The following is a 17,775-nucleotide window of genomic DNA, read 5'->3' as shown; positions in this document are numbered from 1 at the left end:
CTTTAGCTCATCCTCTGTTTCACCCATCAATTGATCCCTGTTGGCTTTGGCTTCTCCAAAAATTTGTTTAACTCTCATTTATTGGCAACTCTTCAACCCTTTTCTGTTTGCTATTACTGATTTATTTCTTTCTACACTTTATATTGTTATTTCACCACAGTCATACAAGAGATGAGATGCAAATGAAAGTATCTGTCATCTTGACCCAGCAGTCATGATTTATTTTCTGCAAAGGAAAATTTCAACCATAAATAAACTCTAAATATTCCAGGTTCCATTATAAATTTGGGGAAGGTTAATTATCTATGAAACTTCTGTTTTTTTAAAATAAACATTTTACAATGATGAGACTTGTTAAAAGCAAATTTGAGAATATTAAAAGGCAAATGAAAATGGTTTGCTATAATTTTTGAAACAGACCTTGTACTTATGCTTTAATAAATTAGACACATTTAGGTTACAGAGAGCAAAGCAACTCAAAGAAGTACCAGAACAAAATATATGCTGCAAGTCATAGTCTAGGTGCCATCTAAAAGCGCCCCAGCAGTATGTGTTAAATGTTATTCTACATCTTGAAACACATAAAAGATTCCCAAGGTTCAAACTACTCTCCGGAAACAAAATAAAAGAAAAATCAGGTATTTACCAGATAGAAAGCCTAACTCTCCATCTCCCTCCTTCATGAATGCAATAGTGGCCAAAATTAGAATGCACTCTAAAGGGAGGAAAACAATTCCCATTATCTCTTGTATCTCTAACAAATGGATTAATAGAGCATGCATGGGCTCTGAATCTTCAGTCAGGAATGGCAATGAAATACAAATCAGCTATTGCAATACTTAATCCTTCTCACAATGAGACAACCCTAGGGAAGAAAGAAGAGCTTCATGTTAGAATAAGTCATCAAAAAACTATCATACATAGTCTATTATTACTGAACAGGAAGGCTATCTCAGAGTAAGAGAAGATATTCAATGGCATGCAGAGATATTCAGTGGCATGTAAAATACAAGCTAATGGAATCTCTAACCAGCCACTAATAGCAGAAAAACAAACAAACAAAAGAAAAAAACAACCCGTCAAAAACAAATCAAAGAAACTTTAAAGTGTTAAAGTTGCTCACTAATGAAAATATTTGTAGATTTCATTTCACATTTCCTATGAAAGTCAAAGCTCAAAAGACCCCCTTCAATCTCCAAGCATACAAAACAACAATAACAAAGGACAGATCTATTTCTTCTCCCTACTTACAATTTTCTACATCTAGAAGCTCATCATCATCATCATCCTCCTCCTCCTCCTCATCGTATCAGCTATTCTATCCAGTTTCATTCAAGAATAACTCTTCAGCAAAGAATGGCACCCTGAGATAACTTGAGTTTAACTTTTTACTCAGATTAAGATTTTTTTCCTTTCAGGAATGAGAATCATAAGGACCTGATGTTTTAGCTTCTACAGATTAAACATCTTTGTTAAAGGTCTGAACTTCCTACAGGGACAGTAGAAGGAACAAAAGACAAACTATGGAAAAATGAATCCTAGCTCCAGTTCTGTCACTGCCTTGCTATATGACTTTGAACAACTCAACTTCTTTCTGGATCTATATCCTGATTTATAAAGTAAAACTCACTTTAGATCTAATAATTTATGATTCTGTGATAAAAGGAGACATATACAAGATAGGATGTACTTTTGAAAAAGAGAAGAAACATTAGGTATATAACCATGCAAAATTATTTTCTTCTATAAAAGTGTCAATAAAATGTCATTAGTTTTGATCCCTTGCCCCAAAAAAGGGCTCTAATCCCTTGCTCAAAAAAGGCTTTATTGCTCAGCCAATAAAGTCAGCTCTCTGTATTCATAGGTTCTACATCCATGGATTCAACCAAGTATGGATTGAAAATATGTGGGAAAAAATTTTTGTACTAAAGATGTATAGACCTTTTCCTTATCAATATTCTCTGTACAACAAAACAACTACTTACATACCATTTCTACAGTATGTTGAGTATTATAAGTAATCTAGAGATGGCTGAAAGTATATAAAGAGGCTTGGATAGGTTATATGCAAATACAGTACATCACTTTATATAAGGGACTTAAGCATTTGCATATTTGAGAAGCCTTTGAATATATCAAGGGATGGCAATACTTTGGGTTTCTCTCTGGCCCTATACAAATGCTCTCCACATGACATACTATGCCAACAACTTATAAAAACTGTGCTAGGATAAAATTTCAGGAAACCACAATTGTGTGTCTAAGAGTCAAATTGATCAACTTCCTACTTATCCTGGAGGAATCTGAGGTTCTCAAAAACTTAGCAGACATTTCTCAAAGTTTTGGCCAAAGATGGCTCATAGAGATTTAGTGCAGGAAAGCAGAGCTTATGTAAAGAAAAAATTAAATAAATATCAAAGGCTGCATTCTTTATAATAATATACTGATGTAATCCTATTATGGGAAGGATGAAATAGCATAAACTTCAGAAGATAAATACAGGTTAAAATCCAGACTTTACCATGTACTATCCATGAGACTGTGAACAAATCAATGTTTCAATGACTAAAATTTTTCATTTGTAAAATGGAAAGAGGAATCAATACCTAATGGAGCAGCTATGAGAATTGAGACGATGTATAAAAAGTCTTTGCTTCTGTGTTTAGAAAAAAGAATGAAAGGCCATAGAAATAAAAATTATTGTGAAGCAAGAAACAATAACAAGTGTTATTGTGAAGTAAGAAACAATAACAAGTGTTAATAGCTGAGTTATAATCCTAAAGTTTTCCACGTTCTTTTTCCCATAAACAGTCACAATACATATGTATGGGAAGATCACGTTATTCTTACTGAATACTAATCTAAAACATAGGCCACGTGAAATTAAACAAAACACATATTCCTTGTTTCTCAAAAATGTCTGTTTCCTCAAGAGAGAAAACTTCAAAGTCTATTCTTAGGTGGACTTCTGGTCACTGTTGCTAATGTTGGCAAACAACAGCCAGGCAACATTGTAAGTGAAAGTAAGCAAGCTCTAAGCAGTGCCATGTACATTCTTTAGTTCTGCAGTGCCTTCTCACTAAAATTTCTAGATAACCACAATATCATCTAGGTGGTCATGACAGAGAGTCTAAACACTGCTTGTTAGGGTTTCTAACGTCCCTTAAATGTCTGGAGCAGTGATCATCATCTTCATAGTTCAAAGTGCCCCTATCTTTGCGCCATTTAGGCAAACATGGTACTCTGGGGCTTCTTTATTTTGCTAGGATTGCAACTACAGGTAAAATGTAAGAAAAAAGGATCTTTCTCTTTTTCACAATAGAACAGAAAGCACACTGAACTACAAAAACGTGAAGCTATTTTTCCTGTGTTTTTATCCATATATTTCTGTTAATTAATCATTTTATCTTTAATTATATCAGCCCTAGACTCTAAAACTAAACTACCACAAAACCACTCAACACTAAAAAATTCTGATTCGAGATTTAGATAATATATTGCATAATTCATCCAAACACACACAAAAGAACACATGTAGTCTTTCCCCTCACCCTTTCCACCTCTGCCAAATTTCACAAATTAACTCTCATATAATCTTCTAATAGCACTTTATTGACATCATATTCATACAATTTATCATATTCTACCTTATATATTTATTCATCCTATGTGTTCTTCCCCTATAGTCCTTGAAATTACTATTCAATTAATTTTCATTCATAAACTGAATATATTTAGTGAGATGCTGCTTTATTTTCATTTGAAAATAGTCTCTCTTCTGTTTCCAATCAAGATGGAGTAACAAGAACCAAATTTATCTCGTCACCTCAAACAACTTAAAAACAATAAAATACATGAAAATTAAGACATTGTACAATAGGTAAGAAAAGGCAGTGATCTCAGAGACAGAATAAGCAAGGTGAGCTTTACAACGTCCTGGATAAAGTGTGGCACAGGAGAGGGTGTGCAGGCAGATGCTGGTGGTCTTCATCAAGTGAGAGACAGAATGAGGAGTATGGGGAAGCTAAGACTGTTGGAGCTCCCTGCACAATGTACCGGAGAAGAGAAAGGTGCACTGCGAGAATAAAGATCACAGAGGAGCCCCTGTAAGTACTCACCTGAGTACTGACTGCCTCATGTGTATGTATAGAACTACCTGAAACTGGAGAAAGAGTCACCTGAAAAAGAATGGAGGAAACAGTACCACAGCCAAAGTGGAAAACTCAATCCTTTAAGGAGTCGCAGTTAAAAATACTAAAGGACTCATGTCTCAGTAGTAAGGAAAAAGGAACCAGTCACTAAACTGCAGCTCTAGTCCTGTCTAACAAAGCTTAAAAATAAAACCTAAAACGATCAAGCTATTTCTAAAAAGTTTATCTGTGCTATAATAAAGCTCAAGTACATTTATAAGATTTGAAAAATTATCTAGTATGCAATAAGGTAAAACTCACAATGTCTGGAATTCAATGAAAAATTTACTAAGCATGCAAAGAAGCAGGAAAATACAACCCATAATGTTGAGGAAAAATACATCAATTGTAACTGATCCAGAATTAAAACATATGATAGGTTAGCAGACAAGGACACTAAAACATCTGCATTCCGTATGTTCAAGAGGTGAAAATAAAAAATTAGCATGTTAAGAGACATGAGAGGTATACTAAAAAAGATTCACCTAAATTCCAGAGATGAAAAACTATATGTCGGAGATTTCAAAAACCACACTTGATTGGATCAATGGCTGATTAGATACAGGAGAAGGAAAGATTAGTACATTTGATGGCCCCACAACATAAACTATACAGAAAAGAAAGAGGACAAACAACAACTACAAAACAATGTACAAGAAGCCTTGAAAATGACATGGAATAGTTATGGTCTGGGTTAGCTTTTTTTTCCCCCCAAAATTAGCAAAGAATCTAACTCTTAGCCATCTTGAGTGGAAGGAAAAGGAGAGAGAGAGAGGTGGTTGTATTCAAGATAGCACATTTGTATATTTTCCATGGGTTGGCAATCACTAAAGTTGCATTGATATATCTTTCCCCTTTGTCATGCTCTTCTTAGGAAGCCAGACCTTCTATGCCTGTTACTTTTGTGATATTTTCTGGTTATATGCAGCCTTATATAAAAATATCTCTACGTTTTCTGTATTCCTCAAATTGCTGCTTATTCCCAAACATCATATTTTCCAGCCAAGTAAAGCATTCATTTTCCAAAATATATTAATATTTATTTAAGTATTAACTTAGTTAAATAATGAGATTAGAATATGAGTGGTTATACAATTAACTCTAGTTTTTTATTTTAAAAGAGGGTCTAGTCAGTGAATTCATTAATTCATTCAGGATATATTTGGTGGATACTAAAATTGAACCAGGTATGGTAATAAACACTGGTAGCTTAATCTCAACCCTGACAGTGTGAACAATCTTATGGGAAAAAACAGACACACATACTCCAATTACAGACATATATTAAAACAGGCTTAAAGAACAACATACACAGAAGGCTAATAAAGTACAAAGATGAGACAAGGCAAGTTTTCTAAAGTAGATGAAGTCCAAGCACATTCTTTAAGGGCAAGAAAATAATGGTGAGAGAAAAAGGCATTCTGGCTCAAAGTAGCAATATGTGAAAAAGAATATATGAAAAATAAAAAGATAAAATATGACATATTTTGGAAGCTGGAAGTAGTACAGATTTGGGGTAGGGCAGATGGAGAAGGAACTAAAGAGAAGTCTTCATATTTTCTGGCAAGAAAAAGTATAAATCAGGGGTTTCATTTTAACAGGAATTATTAAAACTGCTCAAAACTATGTCCTTATTATCAAATCTCACCTGTGCTAAAAAAAGTAGTGGAACCCTGTAATCCTCAGGGGTCAGCAATGGTTTGTGGTCCAAAGCCCATCCATCACCTACTTTTTTTTTTTTTGGTGGGGCGGGTACCAGGGATCAAACTCAGGTCCTTGCGCTTGCAGGGCAGGCGGTGGGACCACTGAGCTAAATCCCCGGCCCATCACCTACTTTTGTATAACCTTGAAGCTACACATGGCTCTTCTACATTCTTAAATAGTTGGGGGGGGGGGTTGCAAAGGAATATTTGGTGACACACAGGAATTGCATAAAACTCAAATTTCATTGTCCATAATAAAAGTTTTACTGGAGACAGAATACCTATAACCACAGGTGCTCAGAAGGCTGAGGCAGGCAGACAGCAAGTTCAAGGCCAACCTGGGGAAGTGAATGAGATGGTCTTAAATAGATAGATAGATAGATAGATAGATAGATAGATAGATAGATAGACAGACAGATAGATAGATAGATAGATAAGTGGGCTGGGATGTAGTTTAGTGGTAAATTGCCCTCAGATTTGACCCACAGTACTGTGTAAAAAGTTTCACTAGAGCACAGCCATACTCACTTGTCAGTACAGTGGACTGTCAGTAACTTTTTCAGAGCTGTGGCAGCAGTGCTGTAACAGAGACAGCCTGACCCACAAGGCCACAAACATTAACTATCTGGCCCTTTACAGAAAAGAAGAGTCTCTCAAAGTCAATCTCCTTTAAGTAAGTCTCAGTTTGTCATCAAAATTTATAAGTAATCATCACCAGGTAAAAGAATATCATCAGGTAAAAGAATATCATCAGGTAAAAGAATATGGTTATACAATTCATGAACATAAAAGTACAATTTCATAAAAATACTCACTAGTCCATTACCATATTTTCTCCATAAATATTCCTTTAAAAAGGAAATATCAGAACATGGTTGTAGAATTTAACCCTGTAATTCTGAATGAAGTTAGTATCTGCAATTATATGATTTCAAGTTACAACTTTTAAAAACCACATTTCCTTTTGTTAATACAATCTACTGTATCTATTTCCTGAGTGGTTAAATATATAATGTTATTCTACTATTCTGAAACTGAGAGCCCTTTGAAAAGAAATTCAAGAAGCATGACAAAAATAATTTGCCAAAGTAAACTAAACAATTTTTTTCCTGTGGCATTTGTTTTCTAATAAATATTATCAAATCAGAATGTTTTTTCAAGGGCTTAATTTAAATGCTTGTCTTTCATTTCTTTTTTTTTTTTTTTTTTGGTACCGGGGATCGAACTCAGGTTCTCGCGCTTGCGAAGCAGGCGGCAGAACCACTGAGCTAAATCCCTGGCCCTTCATTTCTATTTTTAAATTGAAAACAAGGCCATATTTTATTTTTGTTACTGATCTAAAAGGCCCTGTGATTCCTAATATGGGTTTTTCAACACTTTTAAAAAATATAATTTCAGTATCGCAAGGAAAGTGATCAAGTGTGCTGTTGATGATTTTTAACATGTCTGTCAAATCAACTGGAATCTTCAAAACATTATTTCTAACAATTTAAAAAATGAAAATCTCAATGAGTATAACCATTTTTGCCAGTTAACTGAGAACATGCTTTAAGAGCTAAAGATAATGTCCTTCAATTTTTGAAGTTATAAATTGCTGACAATATTACATGATCAATAAGTCATAAAAACTGAATAAAGTCAAACATGTTATCAAAAACAAAACGTAATAGACAGCAATTCGTCAATTAGAATCCTAGTTTTCCTACTGCAGCACTGGGTCCTATGGAAGTTTCGGTCAAAGTTTTCAAATTTAGGATTGATACCTTGTGGTTTACATTTGTAGGTTTTTTTCTTTTTTACCATGATTTTCTGTGTACAAGATTTTCTGTGCTAAAGTAGAAAATAATATAGCTAGAATTAAAGCTTACTTAATGTTTACATATGTATTTGTATTTTAATAACATGAGAAAAAAACACAGTAAGGATAATTCTTAATGCTCATAGTTGATATTTTCACTTAGCAATTAAACATAGATGATAAATTGTTCTTACAAATTAATTCAATTGGCCCAGGACTGTACGATTCTGGAAACTATGCTTTCAAATATATAAAGAATAATTCAGGGCTGGGGATTTAGCTCAGGGGCACACACTTGCCTCATAAGCACAAGGTCCTGAGTTCTATCCCTGGTACCAAAAAAAAAAAAAGAATAATTCAAGTAGAAAAAATGTAGCAAATATAAGAAAGTAGGAAAAATGAACAAAGACAACAGAAAATTAAAGGGAGCATTCAGCAATATGGTCAAATATTTGGCTTTTATGTATAAGAGATTAAACCATTCTATGTGACTCCAGATGACAGAAGTAGGAAGAATAAGAAGGCAACAATAAAACCAGATTTCACTTCATCATAAGGAAAAGGGTACCAGGGACAGAACCCAGGGCTCACACATGCTAGGCAAGTGCTCCACCACTGAGTTATATCCCACTTCCTTTCCCTTTTAAAATCTACTTTGAGATAGGGTCTCACCAAGTTGCCAGGCTGTCCTCAAATCTGCAATCCTCTTGCCTCAACTTCCCTAGTAGCTGGAATTACAGGCATGTGCCACCACACCTACTACTTTTTAGTGGCCAACAATGGAACTAATTATGAGAAACTACCTAGGAAGCTGGTAGTATAGTAAAAGACATGTGTGTGACTTTGGAATGAAACTGATCTCAGGTTTGGAATTTATGTGTGTTTATACCCAGAGTCACCAGGTTGCTTGACCTCTAAAATCCCAAAGTCTTGGGCAAAAGACTACCTCAAAAGGTGACTGGCAAGTGATATATGATATGAATATAACTGTAACATTTGTAAATGTGGTATGTATGTAAAATTAGTGCAAAGCAGGTATACAAAAACAAGTTATTTCAATGACACTCATTATTAGTGGTGGTTAATAAAGGGGTGCTGGAGACAAACTCCTTTGGCTTAAATCCTGGCACCGATAGGATTCAATGAACTGATGTAGGTAAAGTGCTGACAACAGTATCTGATATTAATGTATCATAAGCGCATATGGATTAGCTATTATGATTATGACTATGTGCCAGATATTCTTCTAAAGACTAGGAATACTAGACTACTACTGACAAGATCCCTGAACTCACACAGTTTATATCGTACTGGAGGTTGTAATAAGGGGGAGAGACAGACAAGCAAATAAACATATAACAGGTAATGATAAGCACTAAAATCAATGACAAGTGAATAAAAATAAGGATGGGGGACATGGGGAATGCTAGTGCAGACAAGTTAATAATGGAAGGCTCTCCCTTGAGAAGCAACACAGAGGAAAATAATAGGAAAGGCCTCATCTGAGCAGGAAGATACAAGGTGTGTTAAGGGAACAGCAAAGGATCCAGTGCCACGGGAGTGAAATGGGGAAAGACGCGGGTGACAAGATATGATGTTGGGTATTGCAAGGTTCCCGATCATGCAGGGCCTTAGAGACCCTGTCAGAACATAGGATTTTACTTTTGAGTCGGAAGGGAAACAATTGTAGGGCTTTATCACAAGACTGACAAAACTGGACTAGCATTTAAAGTGAGTCACTCAGGGAAGGACTTCTACAGAATTATTTGATTTCAAGGTTTCCTCAATTTTATCATTCTGATAGAAACAGAAGAACATTTAAGTCTGGAAAATGGAAACAATACATCATAATGGTAGACTGTAGCATTCTGACTGCCTAAAGGAGGCTGTACATTGAAGCCCAATAACAAAGGCACTACAATCCAACAAGCAAAACAATTCCTACAAGGGAGCATTCTGTGCTTGGTGGAGTTCATATACAACATGTGGCAAAGAAATACAGAAGCTTTGACAGTAGTTCTGGAATGTTAGGAGGAAAGGACAGTGAAGAATTAAGACTCCACAAAGAAATATTTGGGACACCAATACTGTCAGATCTGGGTTGGAAGGAGACTGGATGGGTACAGGGACCTGTATCATCAGTATGATTGACTCCTAGTGATGATGTTTGAATGTCACAAGTAAGTGTCCACAAAATAACCTAAGGCAAGGCATTACATAATGAGAAATTAAAATCTGAGCATTTCATGAACCAAAAGTCAAAGGAGAAATGAATCTGTTCCCAAATGGCCGTCTGTATAGATGTGAGCCATGGATTTTTCATGGAAGAACCAAACCAGGAATGTCAGTCACTGAGAAGGATGAGGAATGTCTTCTGTAGTAATACAAACTTCTGTATCAGGTTATTAAGCACTAAACTTACCTAGTCTTTATTCCAAAACCAAGCAGAAAGATAAAGAAAAAATAATAGAGGAAAAGAACAAAGAAAAAGAAGTGTGGGGAGTGACTTAAGATAAAAAACCATTTAATGAATCAAACTACTCACATTTAATCACAGCCCTGTTGATGGAATTCCAGGTATCTTCAGGAAAGCTAAGCAATGTTTAAAATGGTGACACTTTTCAAGAGCCAGTCTTGGCTTTGGCAAAGAAATGGTTATAACTGAAGATATGGAGCAGTATAGAAGAATTCAGATAGAAACCAAATCACTTGGAAAAGTCAGGCTCTTTTTTGTTGTTTTTGTTCATTGTAAAGGAACGTAAATTTAGTCTCCAACCCACAATCCCTCCTTTCCCCCAACTTCCCCAGAATCCTGCACAACCCATAGAAAGTAGAAAGGGTGCCAAAACAAACAGTGAGGGCTCAGCTCTGTGGATGGAGGGTAGGATGAGGAGCAAGACTGGCAGGCAGGCAAATGGAATCACTTTAGAGCAAGGCCACAAAATGGAGACTAAATAATCGGAGGACTTCCAGAATTCACAGAAAATGGGATATGCTTAGCAAAAATCACTGAAGAGCTTCCCTACTCCAACTCATTTCAAAAAAACACAAAAAAGCAATAAAGGTCAGGAGAAAATGAAACAAAGCAAACATACCTGCTCTGTTAACTGTCCTTAGTTAAAGCATAAAATACTCTCCTCCCTCTTCTCTTCTCCCAACCACCCAAGAACAGAAGAGCAAACTGGCAGCAACTCAGGTGAAAGACTTCAGCCTTCTAGCTACAAAGAGGGGAGATAGCAGACAATGGAACCGGTGATTCATTACAAAAGAATACACTCCAGAGCGGCCTGCTGCCACATGGACTCAGGGCACTATTTAAAGAAACAGCAACCCCTTTTCCAGCCCCCCTTATTCTTAACACCTTCCCTCTTTTCGGTTCAGATGGAAAACAGATTTTGAAGAAAATGCCAGCAAAGCACCGAGCTGTCCAAAAAAGGAAGGGCTTTGTGTTCCACCGACGCTGGCAGCCTTAGGCCATAGTAGAGTACAAAAATTTGCTTTCACATCCATACTGTAAAATCTTTTCCTCTCTGTCTAATGTAATTTTTCTCTCAACAATAAACAGTATAACTGAGTCTGAATCTGGCTAAACATTCTTTATTACTAATTAGAGGTGAGGTCATCTGCAACTTTTTCTAATTTCATACTTAATACCAGAATGATTTCTCTTTTCTTTTGACTCTACCTTATTTTCATAGATGTCAGAAGCTGCAATAATTTTTTAACACGTAAATCAAATTAAGAGGGACCTCCCTGAAAAGCTCCTATAACAAAAAGCTCCTACAGTACATGAAGAACAAATAAATTTATTCTTAAAAATGTCACATGAGCATATCTGTTCATTGTATTAGAATTTTGTCACTAAATTGCCATGTATTAAAGAAAAGCAATTTGACTTATTATAAGTGACAGAGTTGTTTCCTAAAACCAAAAATGGCCATATCAAACAAAAACAAACATAATATAAAAAAGCACACACTGGGAAAAGTCTGACATAGATCTAGTAATATATGATAAAAATGTCACCCACTGAAAGCCCTTCTTCCACCAACTTAGTGGTAAGAAGCACACGACGTGAAGATGCACAGAACCGAGATAGCAAACTAGTGAAAAGATATCTCTTTCTCTCTTGTAGTACACTAGTCAAGACACTAAATACTATAGCAAACCATTTAACTGTGACAGCCCATCCCTAACCAGTATAGACAGTTTATACTGAAAAAGCTTATGAAACAGATCATTATGAAGTGCTGGGATCAGGTGTTCGGTTCAAAAGAACCAAACACACACACACACACACACACACACACACACACACACAAAAGAAAATTGAAACAAAAGCATATTTGGGCTCAACGACTATTTCCTTTGATTTTGTATTCTAGATCACTAACAACTATGTACATTATTACATTAACACAGACAGTGTATACCCCTCCCCATACTGGAATAACTAAAAATTCTCAAATTTCACATTCTATCTTTTCCTGTTATATAAATTCAGAATGAGCAAAAATATGCTACTTCTTTCCTTCAGCATTCAGCATATCCTGAGAAAACATAATAATTTAAATCTATCATAATTCTCAACTACCCAAAAAAACACTCTTTCCATTTCCCATTTATTTCTTAAACTTTATTTCTAAAATTACAGTTTCCTTAAATACTGATGATTTAAGACCACCGTATTAAGTGTGCATGAGCATCTACAATCTAATTTGTGCTCACACATACCTACAAAATCCTCTAGAAATTAGAGGGAAATATTCTGAGAGGCCGTGGAAAACTATATGATAAAAAAATTCCTAGTTTAGATAATGCTTTCAGTGACCTAAAAATACATAATGAAAAGTGAAGTCACTGAAAAGCCTTCAGTAACAGCTGAGAAAGAAGAGAGCCATTACCCTCTAATATTGCCGGTTAACGCAATGAGAACTGGAAGGTTAAACAAGTATTATCTCCCAAGCAACGAAGAGAATCTAGAAATAGGTTTTCTCAAAAAAAAAAAAAAAGTAGAAGAAAAATATCTCAAAGGTCTTTCCACTTTCCAAAAAGAGAGGCTTCTTGATAATCTCCAAACTCAGATCTGATGGGAGAAAAAAAATCACTTTGGAAGCATATATCCTTTGAAACTTCTCTTTCCTCTGAGTTATGATGGGTAATCCCCCTACAGGTTTCCTTCCTTCCAAACTGCACTGCAGGGCATTATATAACATTTAACAGAATAAGATTCCAGCTCCTAGAAGAAGCATGCCTCTTTCCTGCTAGCTAGCTCACTTTCTCGCCCTCCAGTGGTGACTTGGAAAGGAAAGAAGAGAGAGGGGGGGGGGGGGGGGATGACCCATCTCCTTAAAAGGAAAGCACTGTCCAGTGATGAAATTTCCCTACTGAACATTAAAACCTAGAGTGAAATTGATCTTATGTCTGAGACTAAAGGGTTTGAGTTTTCCAAAATGTGAATTATTTCTCATTGATAAATTACAGCCTTGTGATTCCCTCCCAATCTATACATACAGGAAAAAGGGGGAGAGGACTATATAGAATGGTGAGAACAAGAAAAATAGCTTGGGGTGGGGAGCCTGTGGAAGAGCATTCACCTTCCCATTTGTCAGGAATGACTTGCTAAACTGCAGAGGAGACACTGGCTGGCAAAATCGTGAAGCAGAGAGAAGAGAGGAGAGCTACATCTTCCATTTCCTCCTCCCTCTCCTTTGAACGTCTTTTAAAGCCGAGTGATTGTCATTTACACATTCAGATTTGTTCTCCTGTCAGGGCAAATTCTGCCTGCCTATGCCACACCTGGATGTGTGTCTGAGTTCCTACTAAAAATATTCTTTGCCATTAACAAAGTCATGGAAATGAAACTCTTTCCGAACCTACATTTTAAATAAGCAGTTTAGAGTAAAGGCAGCAAAATTGCAATTCCACAGCCAATCCTGAGAAAGCAAAGTGAAGCAGGAATCAGATTTCCCTATAACACAAATTCTTCTGCAATTCTCAAAAGGAAGTCACTCCCCCTCCCTTGTTTTTGGCAATCTACAAGAATCTCTTCTACCTCTGCAGTCTCTCCCTCCCTCCCTCTTCTCAGAACCAAGACAAAGAGGTAGACAAATCCCCACAGGGTCTTTCCTGGGCTACAGCTGCACAGAACAGGAAACAGGAATCTGCTATGGAGCTGAGAGGGAGGAGGAGAAAAAAGGATATGGGATTGGATACACAACACACTGTGGTCTGTACCAACACTTTCCAACTGATAACAATAAAGCTAGTTTTTTCTAAGGAGATAATAATAATTAAAACTCTGCTTGCTATACTCCACTCACAAACCTTTACTTAGATCCCAGAAAGGAGAAAACAAACATGCCGAGAACGCACAAATCTTACCTGAGTTACCATTTTCTTTTTCTCCATAAACAAAATGGAACAGATGATAAACCCTTCAAAGCAGCGGTGCTGGGGCGCACCTCCGTGGCTTTCTTTTCCACCCCCCCTCCCCCCCAAGCTAGCTATTTAAGGGTGGGTAATAGACCTCCCTTTATATCGTTTTCCTTTCTTTTCTTTCTAGTGTTTCTTCCTTTCTTTTCTCTTCCTCTCTGGCAGTCTCTCCCCCTCCTTTCTCCAGCTCCCTCCCATATCTCAGGCAGATGGCTGAAGGAAGCCCCACCCCTGAATGCCTAAGGTAATTAATCAGAGCAGAGCCCCACCTCTTCCTCCTCCCCCCACCTCTCCCAGCAGGCTGACAGCTCCCAACTCCAGAAGCAGGCCTGCTACAGAATGGCAGTTTGGCCTGTGCTTTGCTTAGCTTTGCGCACGCGTGTGCGTGTTTGTCTGTGTGTGTAGGGGAAGGAGGAGGAGAGTGAGGGAAGGGAAGGCGTCATGTGCTGGCATATTTTAAGGATACGATGATGGCATTAATGATACTGCACTGGAAGCGTTCATCACAACTTACTGAAGTTAATACAGATTTAAGAGATTACTGTCGAACATCTGATAACCAAAGAAAAATTTTTTAAAATTTTTACCAGCTGAGGATGAGCTGAGGATGTGGCTCAGTGATGGAGTGCTTGGGTAGCATGCCTAAGTCCCTGGGTTTAATTCCCACCACCAAAAAACCAAACCAAAACAAACAAAAACTACTAATATGCAGTTTATAGACACATTTGATTTAATGAAAAAAATAATAAATTGACAAGCTACTCAATGATAACTGACAGGAAGGTTTTCAAGGAACAGAAACATGTAAAAATTTGCATGCCCAGGGAAGAGCAAATAAGCCTAATAAGGGTAAAGGGCTAAAAGAGAGGAAGGAGGTCATTTAAATGCTTATTTTTCCTTACTGTAACAAACTTGAGGGTTCTAGAGACACCAAGGTAGCTCACAGCTACACTTCCCGCTACTCGGGGGGGCTGCAGCAGGTCTGTGTAACACAGACTATCTTAAAAAAAAAAAAAAAACACCTGGCGATTCTAACATGTATCTATAAATATGACCCCTTAAGAAACTAAAAATGTTCACAAATTTGACTGCTTAAAGCTTCCAATTTGGTTTTAAAATTTTGGTTAACAAGAAATTCACCCTTTGTATTTCCCAGACTTCTGTGTTTCAGTTTCTAGTAAAAAGGAAAAAAAAAACCTTTCTTTTATTTTTGACACACTGGCATCTGTGTCATCATTGTAATTAGTAACTGTTACTATAGAGTGCTATAAATACAGAAGGTTTAGGAGAATATTTATTGAACGCAAAAGCTTCTTTAAGGTTTTCTCATTACAATCATATAATGAAAAAAAATCAAAGATGACATTCAGTATACAAGTCTTGGTCTAAATTCTGCCCACTGCTAGTAATATTAGGAAAGTCTTTAATTTCTAAATATAAATTCCATAATCTCCTGACTCTGCATATTAAACACTCAAAATTACATGAATATGATTTTTGCTGTTTGTCTCATAAAAATTAAATTTCCTAATTTTTTTGGTATTCTGATAGGATCCCATCCTAAAGGACAACATACTTTAGTTCTGCTAAATTTATGTTAATATCTCTAATAGACTACCAAACAGTCAAATAGATTAATTCCAAACTTAAGCTTTTTATTTTAGAAACAAATAAAGGAATCAAAATTTAAAACCGGTAACCACAATGAGAACACATAATTTTTTGCTCTCTCTGAGGACTGTTTGGCACAATGCAGAACCAGGCTCTTTAAAATTCACTGCATAATACTACTGGTTGGTACTTTGCCAATGCAACATCACATTCTCCCCTAAATAATCATTTTAACAATTCCAAAAAGAACACAAGAACTATAAAACCATCTATAGAGCTGGGAGAAATTGGTACAACCTTAGCTAGTTTCTGAATACCTTTGTCACATGCTATTCAGCATTTAACAGGTATCAGATAATCCATTACATATAAAAATATGTAAAAAAGAATGGCATCTTCACATATTAGAAAAAAATTACAAGAAAATGAATAGATCGGTACTAGGTCTGTTCTTATTTAATATTTTTAGAAATACTCTGGGAGACAGAACATTTAGTGCTCTCAGAATGTGCAACTGAAAGACCAACTAGAAGGAGATAAAATGTAGTCAAAAAGATTTTTAAAGACAAAGTGGGCCAGGGATGTAGCTCAGTGGTGCCGGACCTGCCTGGCAAGCACAAGGTCCTGAGTTCGATTCCCAGTATAACCAAAAAACAAACAAACAAACAAAAAAAGACAAAGTGAGTAAGCAGGAAGAGAATAGGTGAGTTTCACTGACAGCAGTGTGCTTTTGAAAAAAATATAAATCATATGTATGGGATAATTGTGTTTTCAGTTCTAATGAATGAGCTAAACCTACAAATCACTGCACACTATTTTCTGAATCCACTAGTCCATTATACCTCTCTTGGCAAAAACCTCAAGCACCAAGAAGATAGCCTCTCCCTCAGGCCTCCCATTCCAACCCTTAGAAAGGCCACAGCTACCTTTATGCTGTGATTACAGCCTCCAGGTATCATGAGAAGACACTGGGCCTCAAATGAAGGATTTCCACATGCACAAGTCTAGCACTAGGATAAGGGTTTCCTTGAGCCTCAGGATTCATGCTGAACTTCTACCCTTAAGACCAATATTGTACAACACAAATGATAGCCTTAAAAATTCACTACCACAAGAAAAAGATGGTATGCGCTAAAAATAAAAATATCAAATAATTTTTATAAACTCACCAAATAATAAAATCATAGTGAGCACTGGACAATGAAACTCTAAAGTGTGTCTCTGACTTTAAAAGGCTGGCAAGAGAGGGCCCAAGAGAAAAGAAAAGTGCAACTGAACAGCCTGGGTCTGACTCAGCAAAATAACTGGAGTCCCCTAGTGGCTGGATATGCCCAGTAATGTATAAAGAAGTCATTTCAGCATTTTAGGGCATTTCCTTCCCTCCTTCCCTCCTTCCCTGCTTGCTTACTACCTCCCTCCCTTCCTTTTCTCTCTCCCTTTCTCTCCATCCACGTGGAGCGGGGGGGGGGGGGGGACCGACAAGTGAGAGTTGGCTGGGGATGTGGGTAGGCAAACTACAATTGTCAGCTAAGAGAAACCATGTCTACCTTTGTGGGTCAACCCCCAGTTTTCAGCAGTATGCTTGGGACATGGTAGGTACTCAAGAAGTATCTGCTCAATAAAACAAAGGGGAAAGGTAGTTCCACTTGTCTCAATTCCTTGATTGTTTCTCAATGTTTCATGTACTCTCCAGAACCCCCAGCTTCCTTTCCTCCATACTATTCAAATGAAATTTCTCTTACTGAAGTCACCAAATAACTTCCAAATGAGAGCCAAGCTCAAAGAACATTTTTTATCTTCTTTGACTTATCTGTGCATTCTTTTCTTTGGGAAACTTAACTCAGCATCAAATAATACCAGTCTTTCCTGGTTTCTCTTTCTCCCTGCTCATGCCCTTCTCTTATTCTTCCACTGCCAGTCTGTGAATGCTGCTGTCCCTTGAGATGCCGTTCTTAGACTTCTTCTTACTGAAAACCATAAGTTCTTCACCAGGTGCATGTCCTCACATAGGCATACTAATGGAAATTTTTCTTACGTG

At 36.7% G+C, this 17,775-nt stretch overlaps 1 protein-coding gene across 50 annotated transcripts in view; it reads right to left on the bottom strand.

The window, feature by feature from the left end:
- Rbfox2 (RNA binding fox-1 homolog 2) overlaps nucleotides 1-17,775 on the bottom strand; it is a 262,069-nt gene that overhangs the window by 80,497 nt on the left and 163,797 nt on the right. The window contains exon 1 of one of the 50 annotated variants that reach the window (XM_004845715.4): nucleotides 14,076-14,664. The exons of 45 other annotated variants lie outside the window; for them this stretch is intronic. In XM_004845715.4, the coding sequence (XP_004845772.1) occupies nucleotides 14,076-14,102 (27 nt within the window). In that variant the 5' untranslated portion in view covers nucleotides 14,103-14,664. Of the gene's footprint in view, nucleotides 1-10,786; nucleotides 11,368-12,595; nucleotides 12,960-14,075; nucleotides 14,665-17,775 lie in introns of those variants that run through there. 4 more of the 50 variants (XM_087213970.1, XM_087213974.1, XM_087213972.1 and 1 more) reach the window with 4 other exon arrangements.

Source organism: Heterocephalus glaber, unplaced genomic scaffold (genome assembly GCF_053883595.1).
Source record: "Heterocephalus glaber isolate CG9 unplaced genomic scaffold, H.glaber_assembly_v1.0 deba00001444, whole genome shotgun sequence".
Taxonomy (NCBI): domain Eukaryota; kingdom Metazoa; phylum Chordata; class Mammalia; order Rodentia; family Bathyergidae; genus Heterocephalus; species Heterocephalus glaber.
Note: the sequence above shows the minus strand (reverse complement) of the source record. Positions and strands in the feature narration are given on the sequence as shown.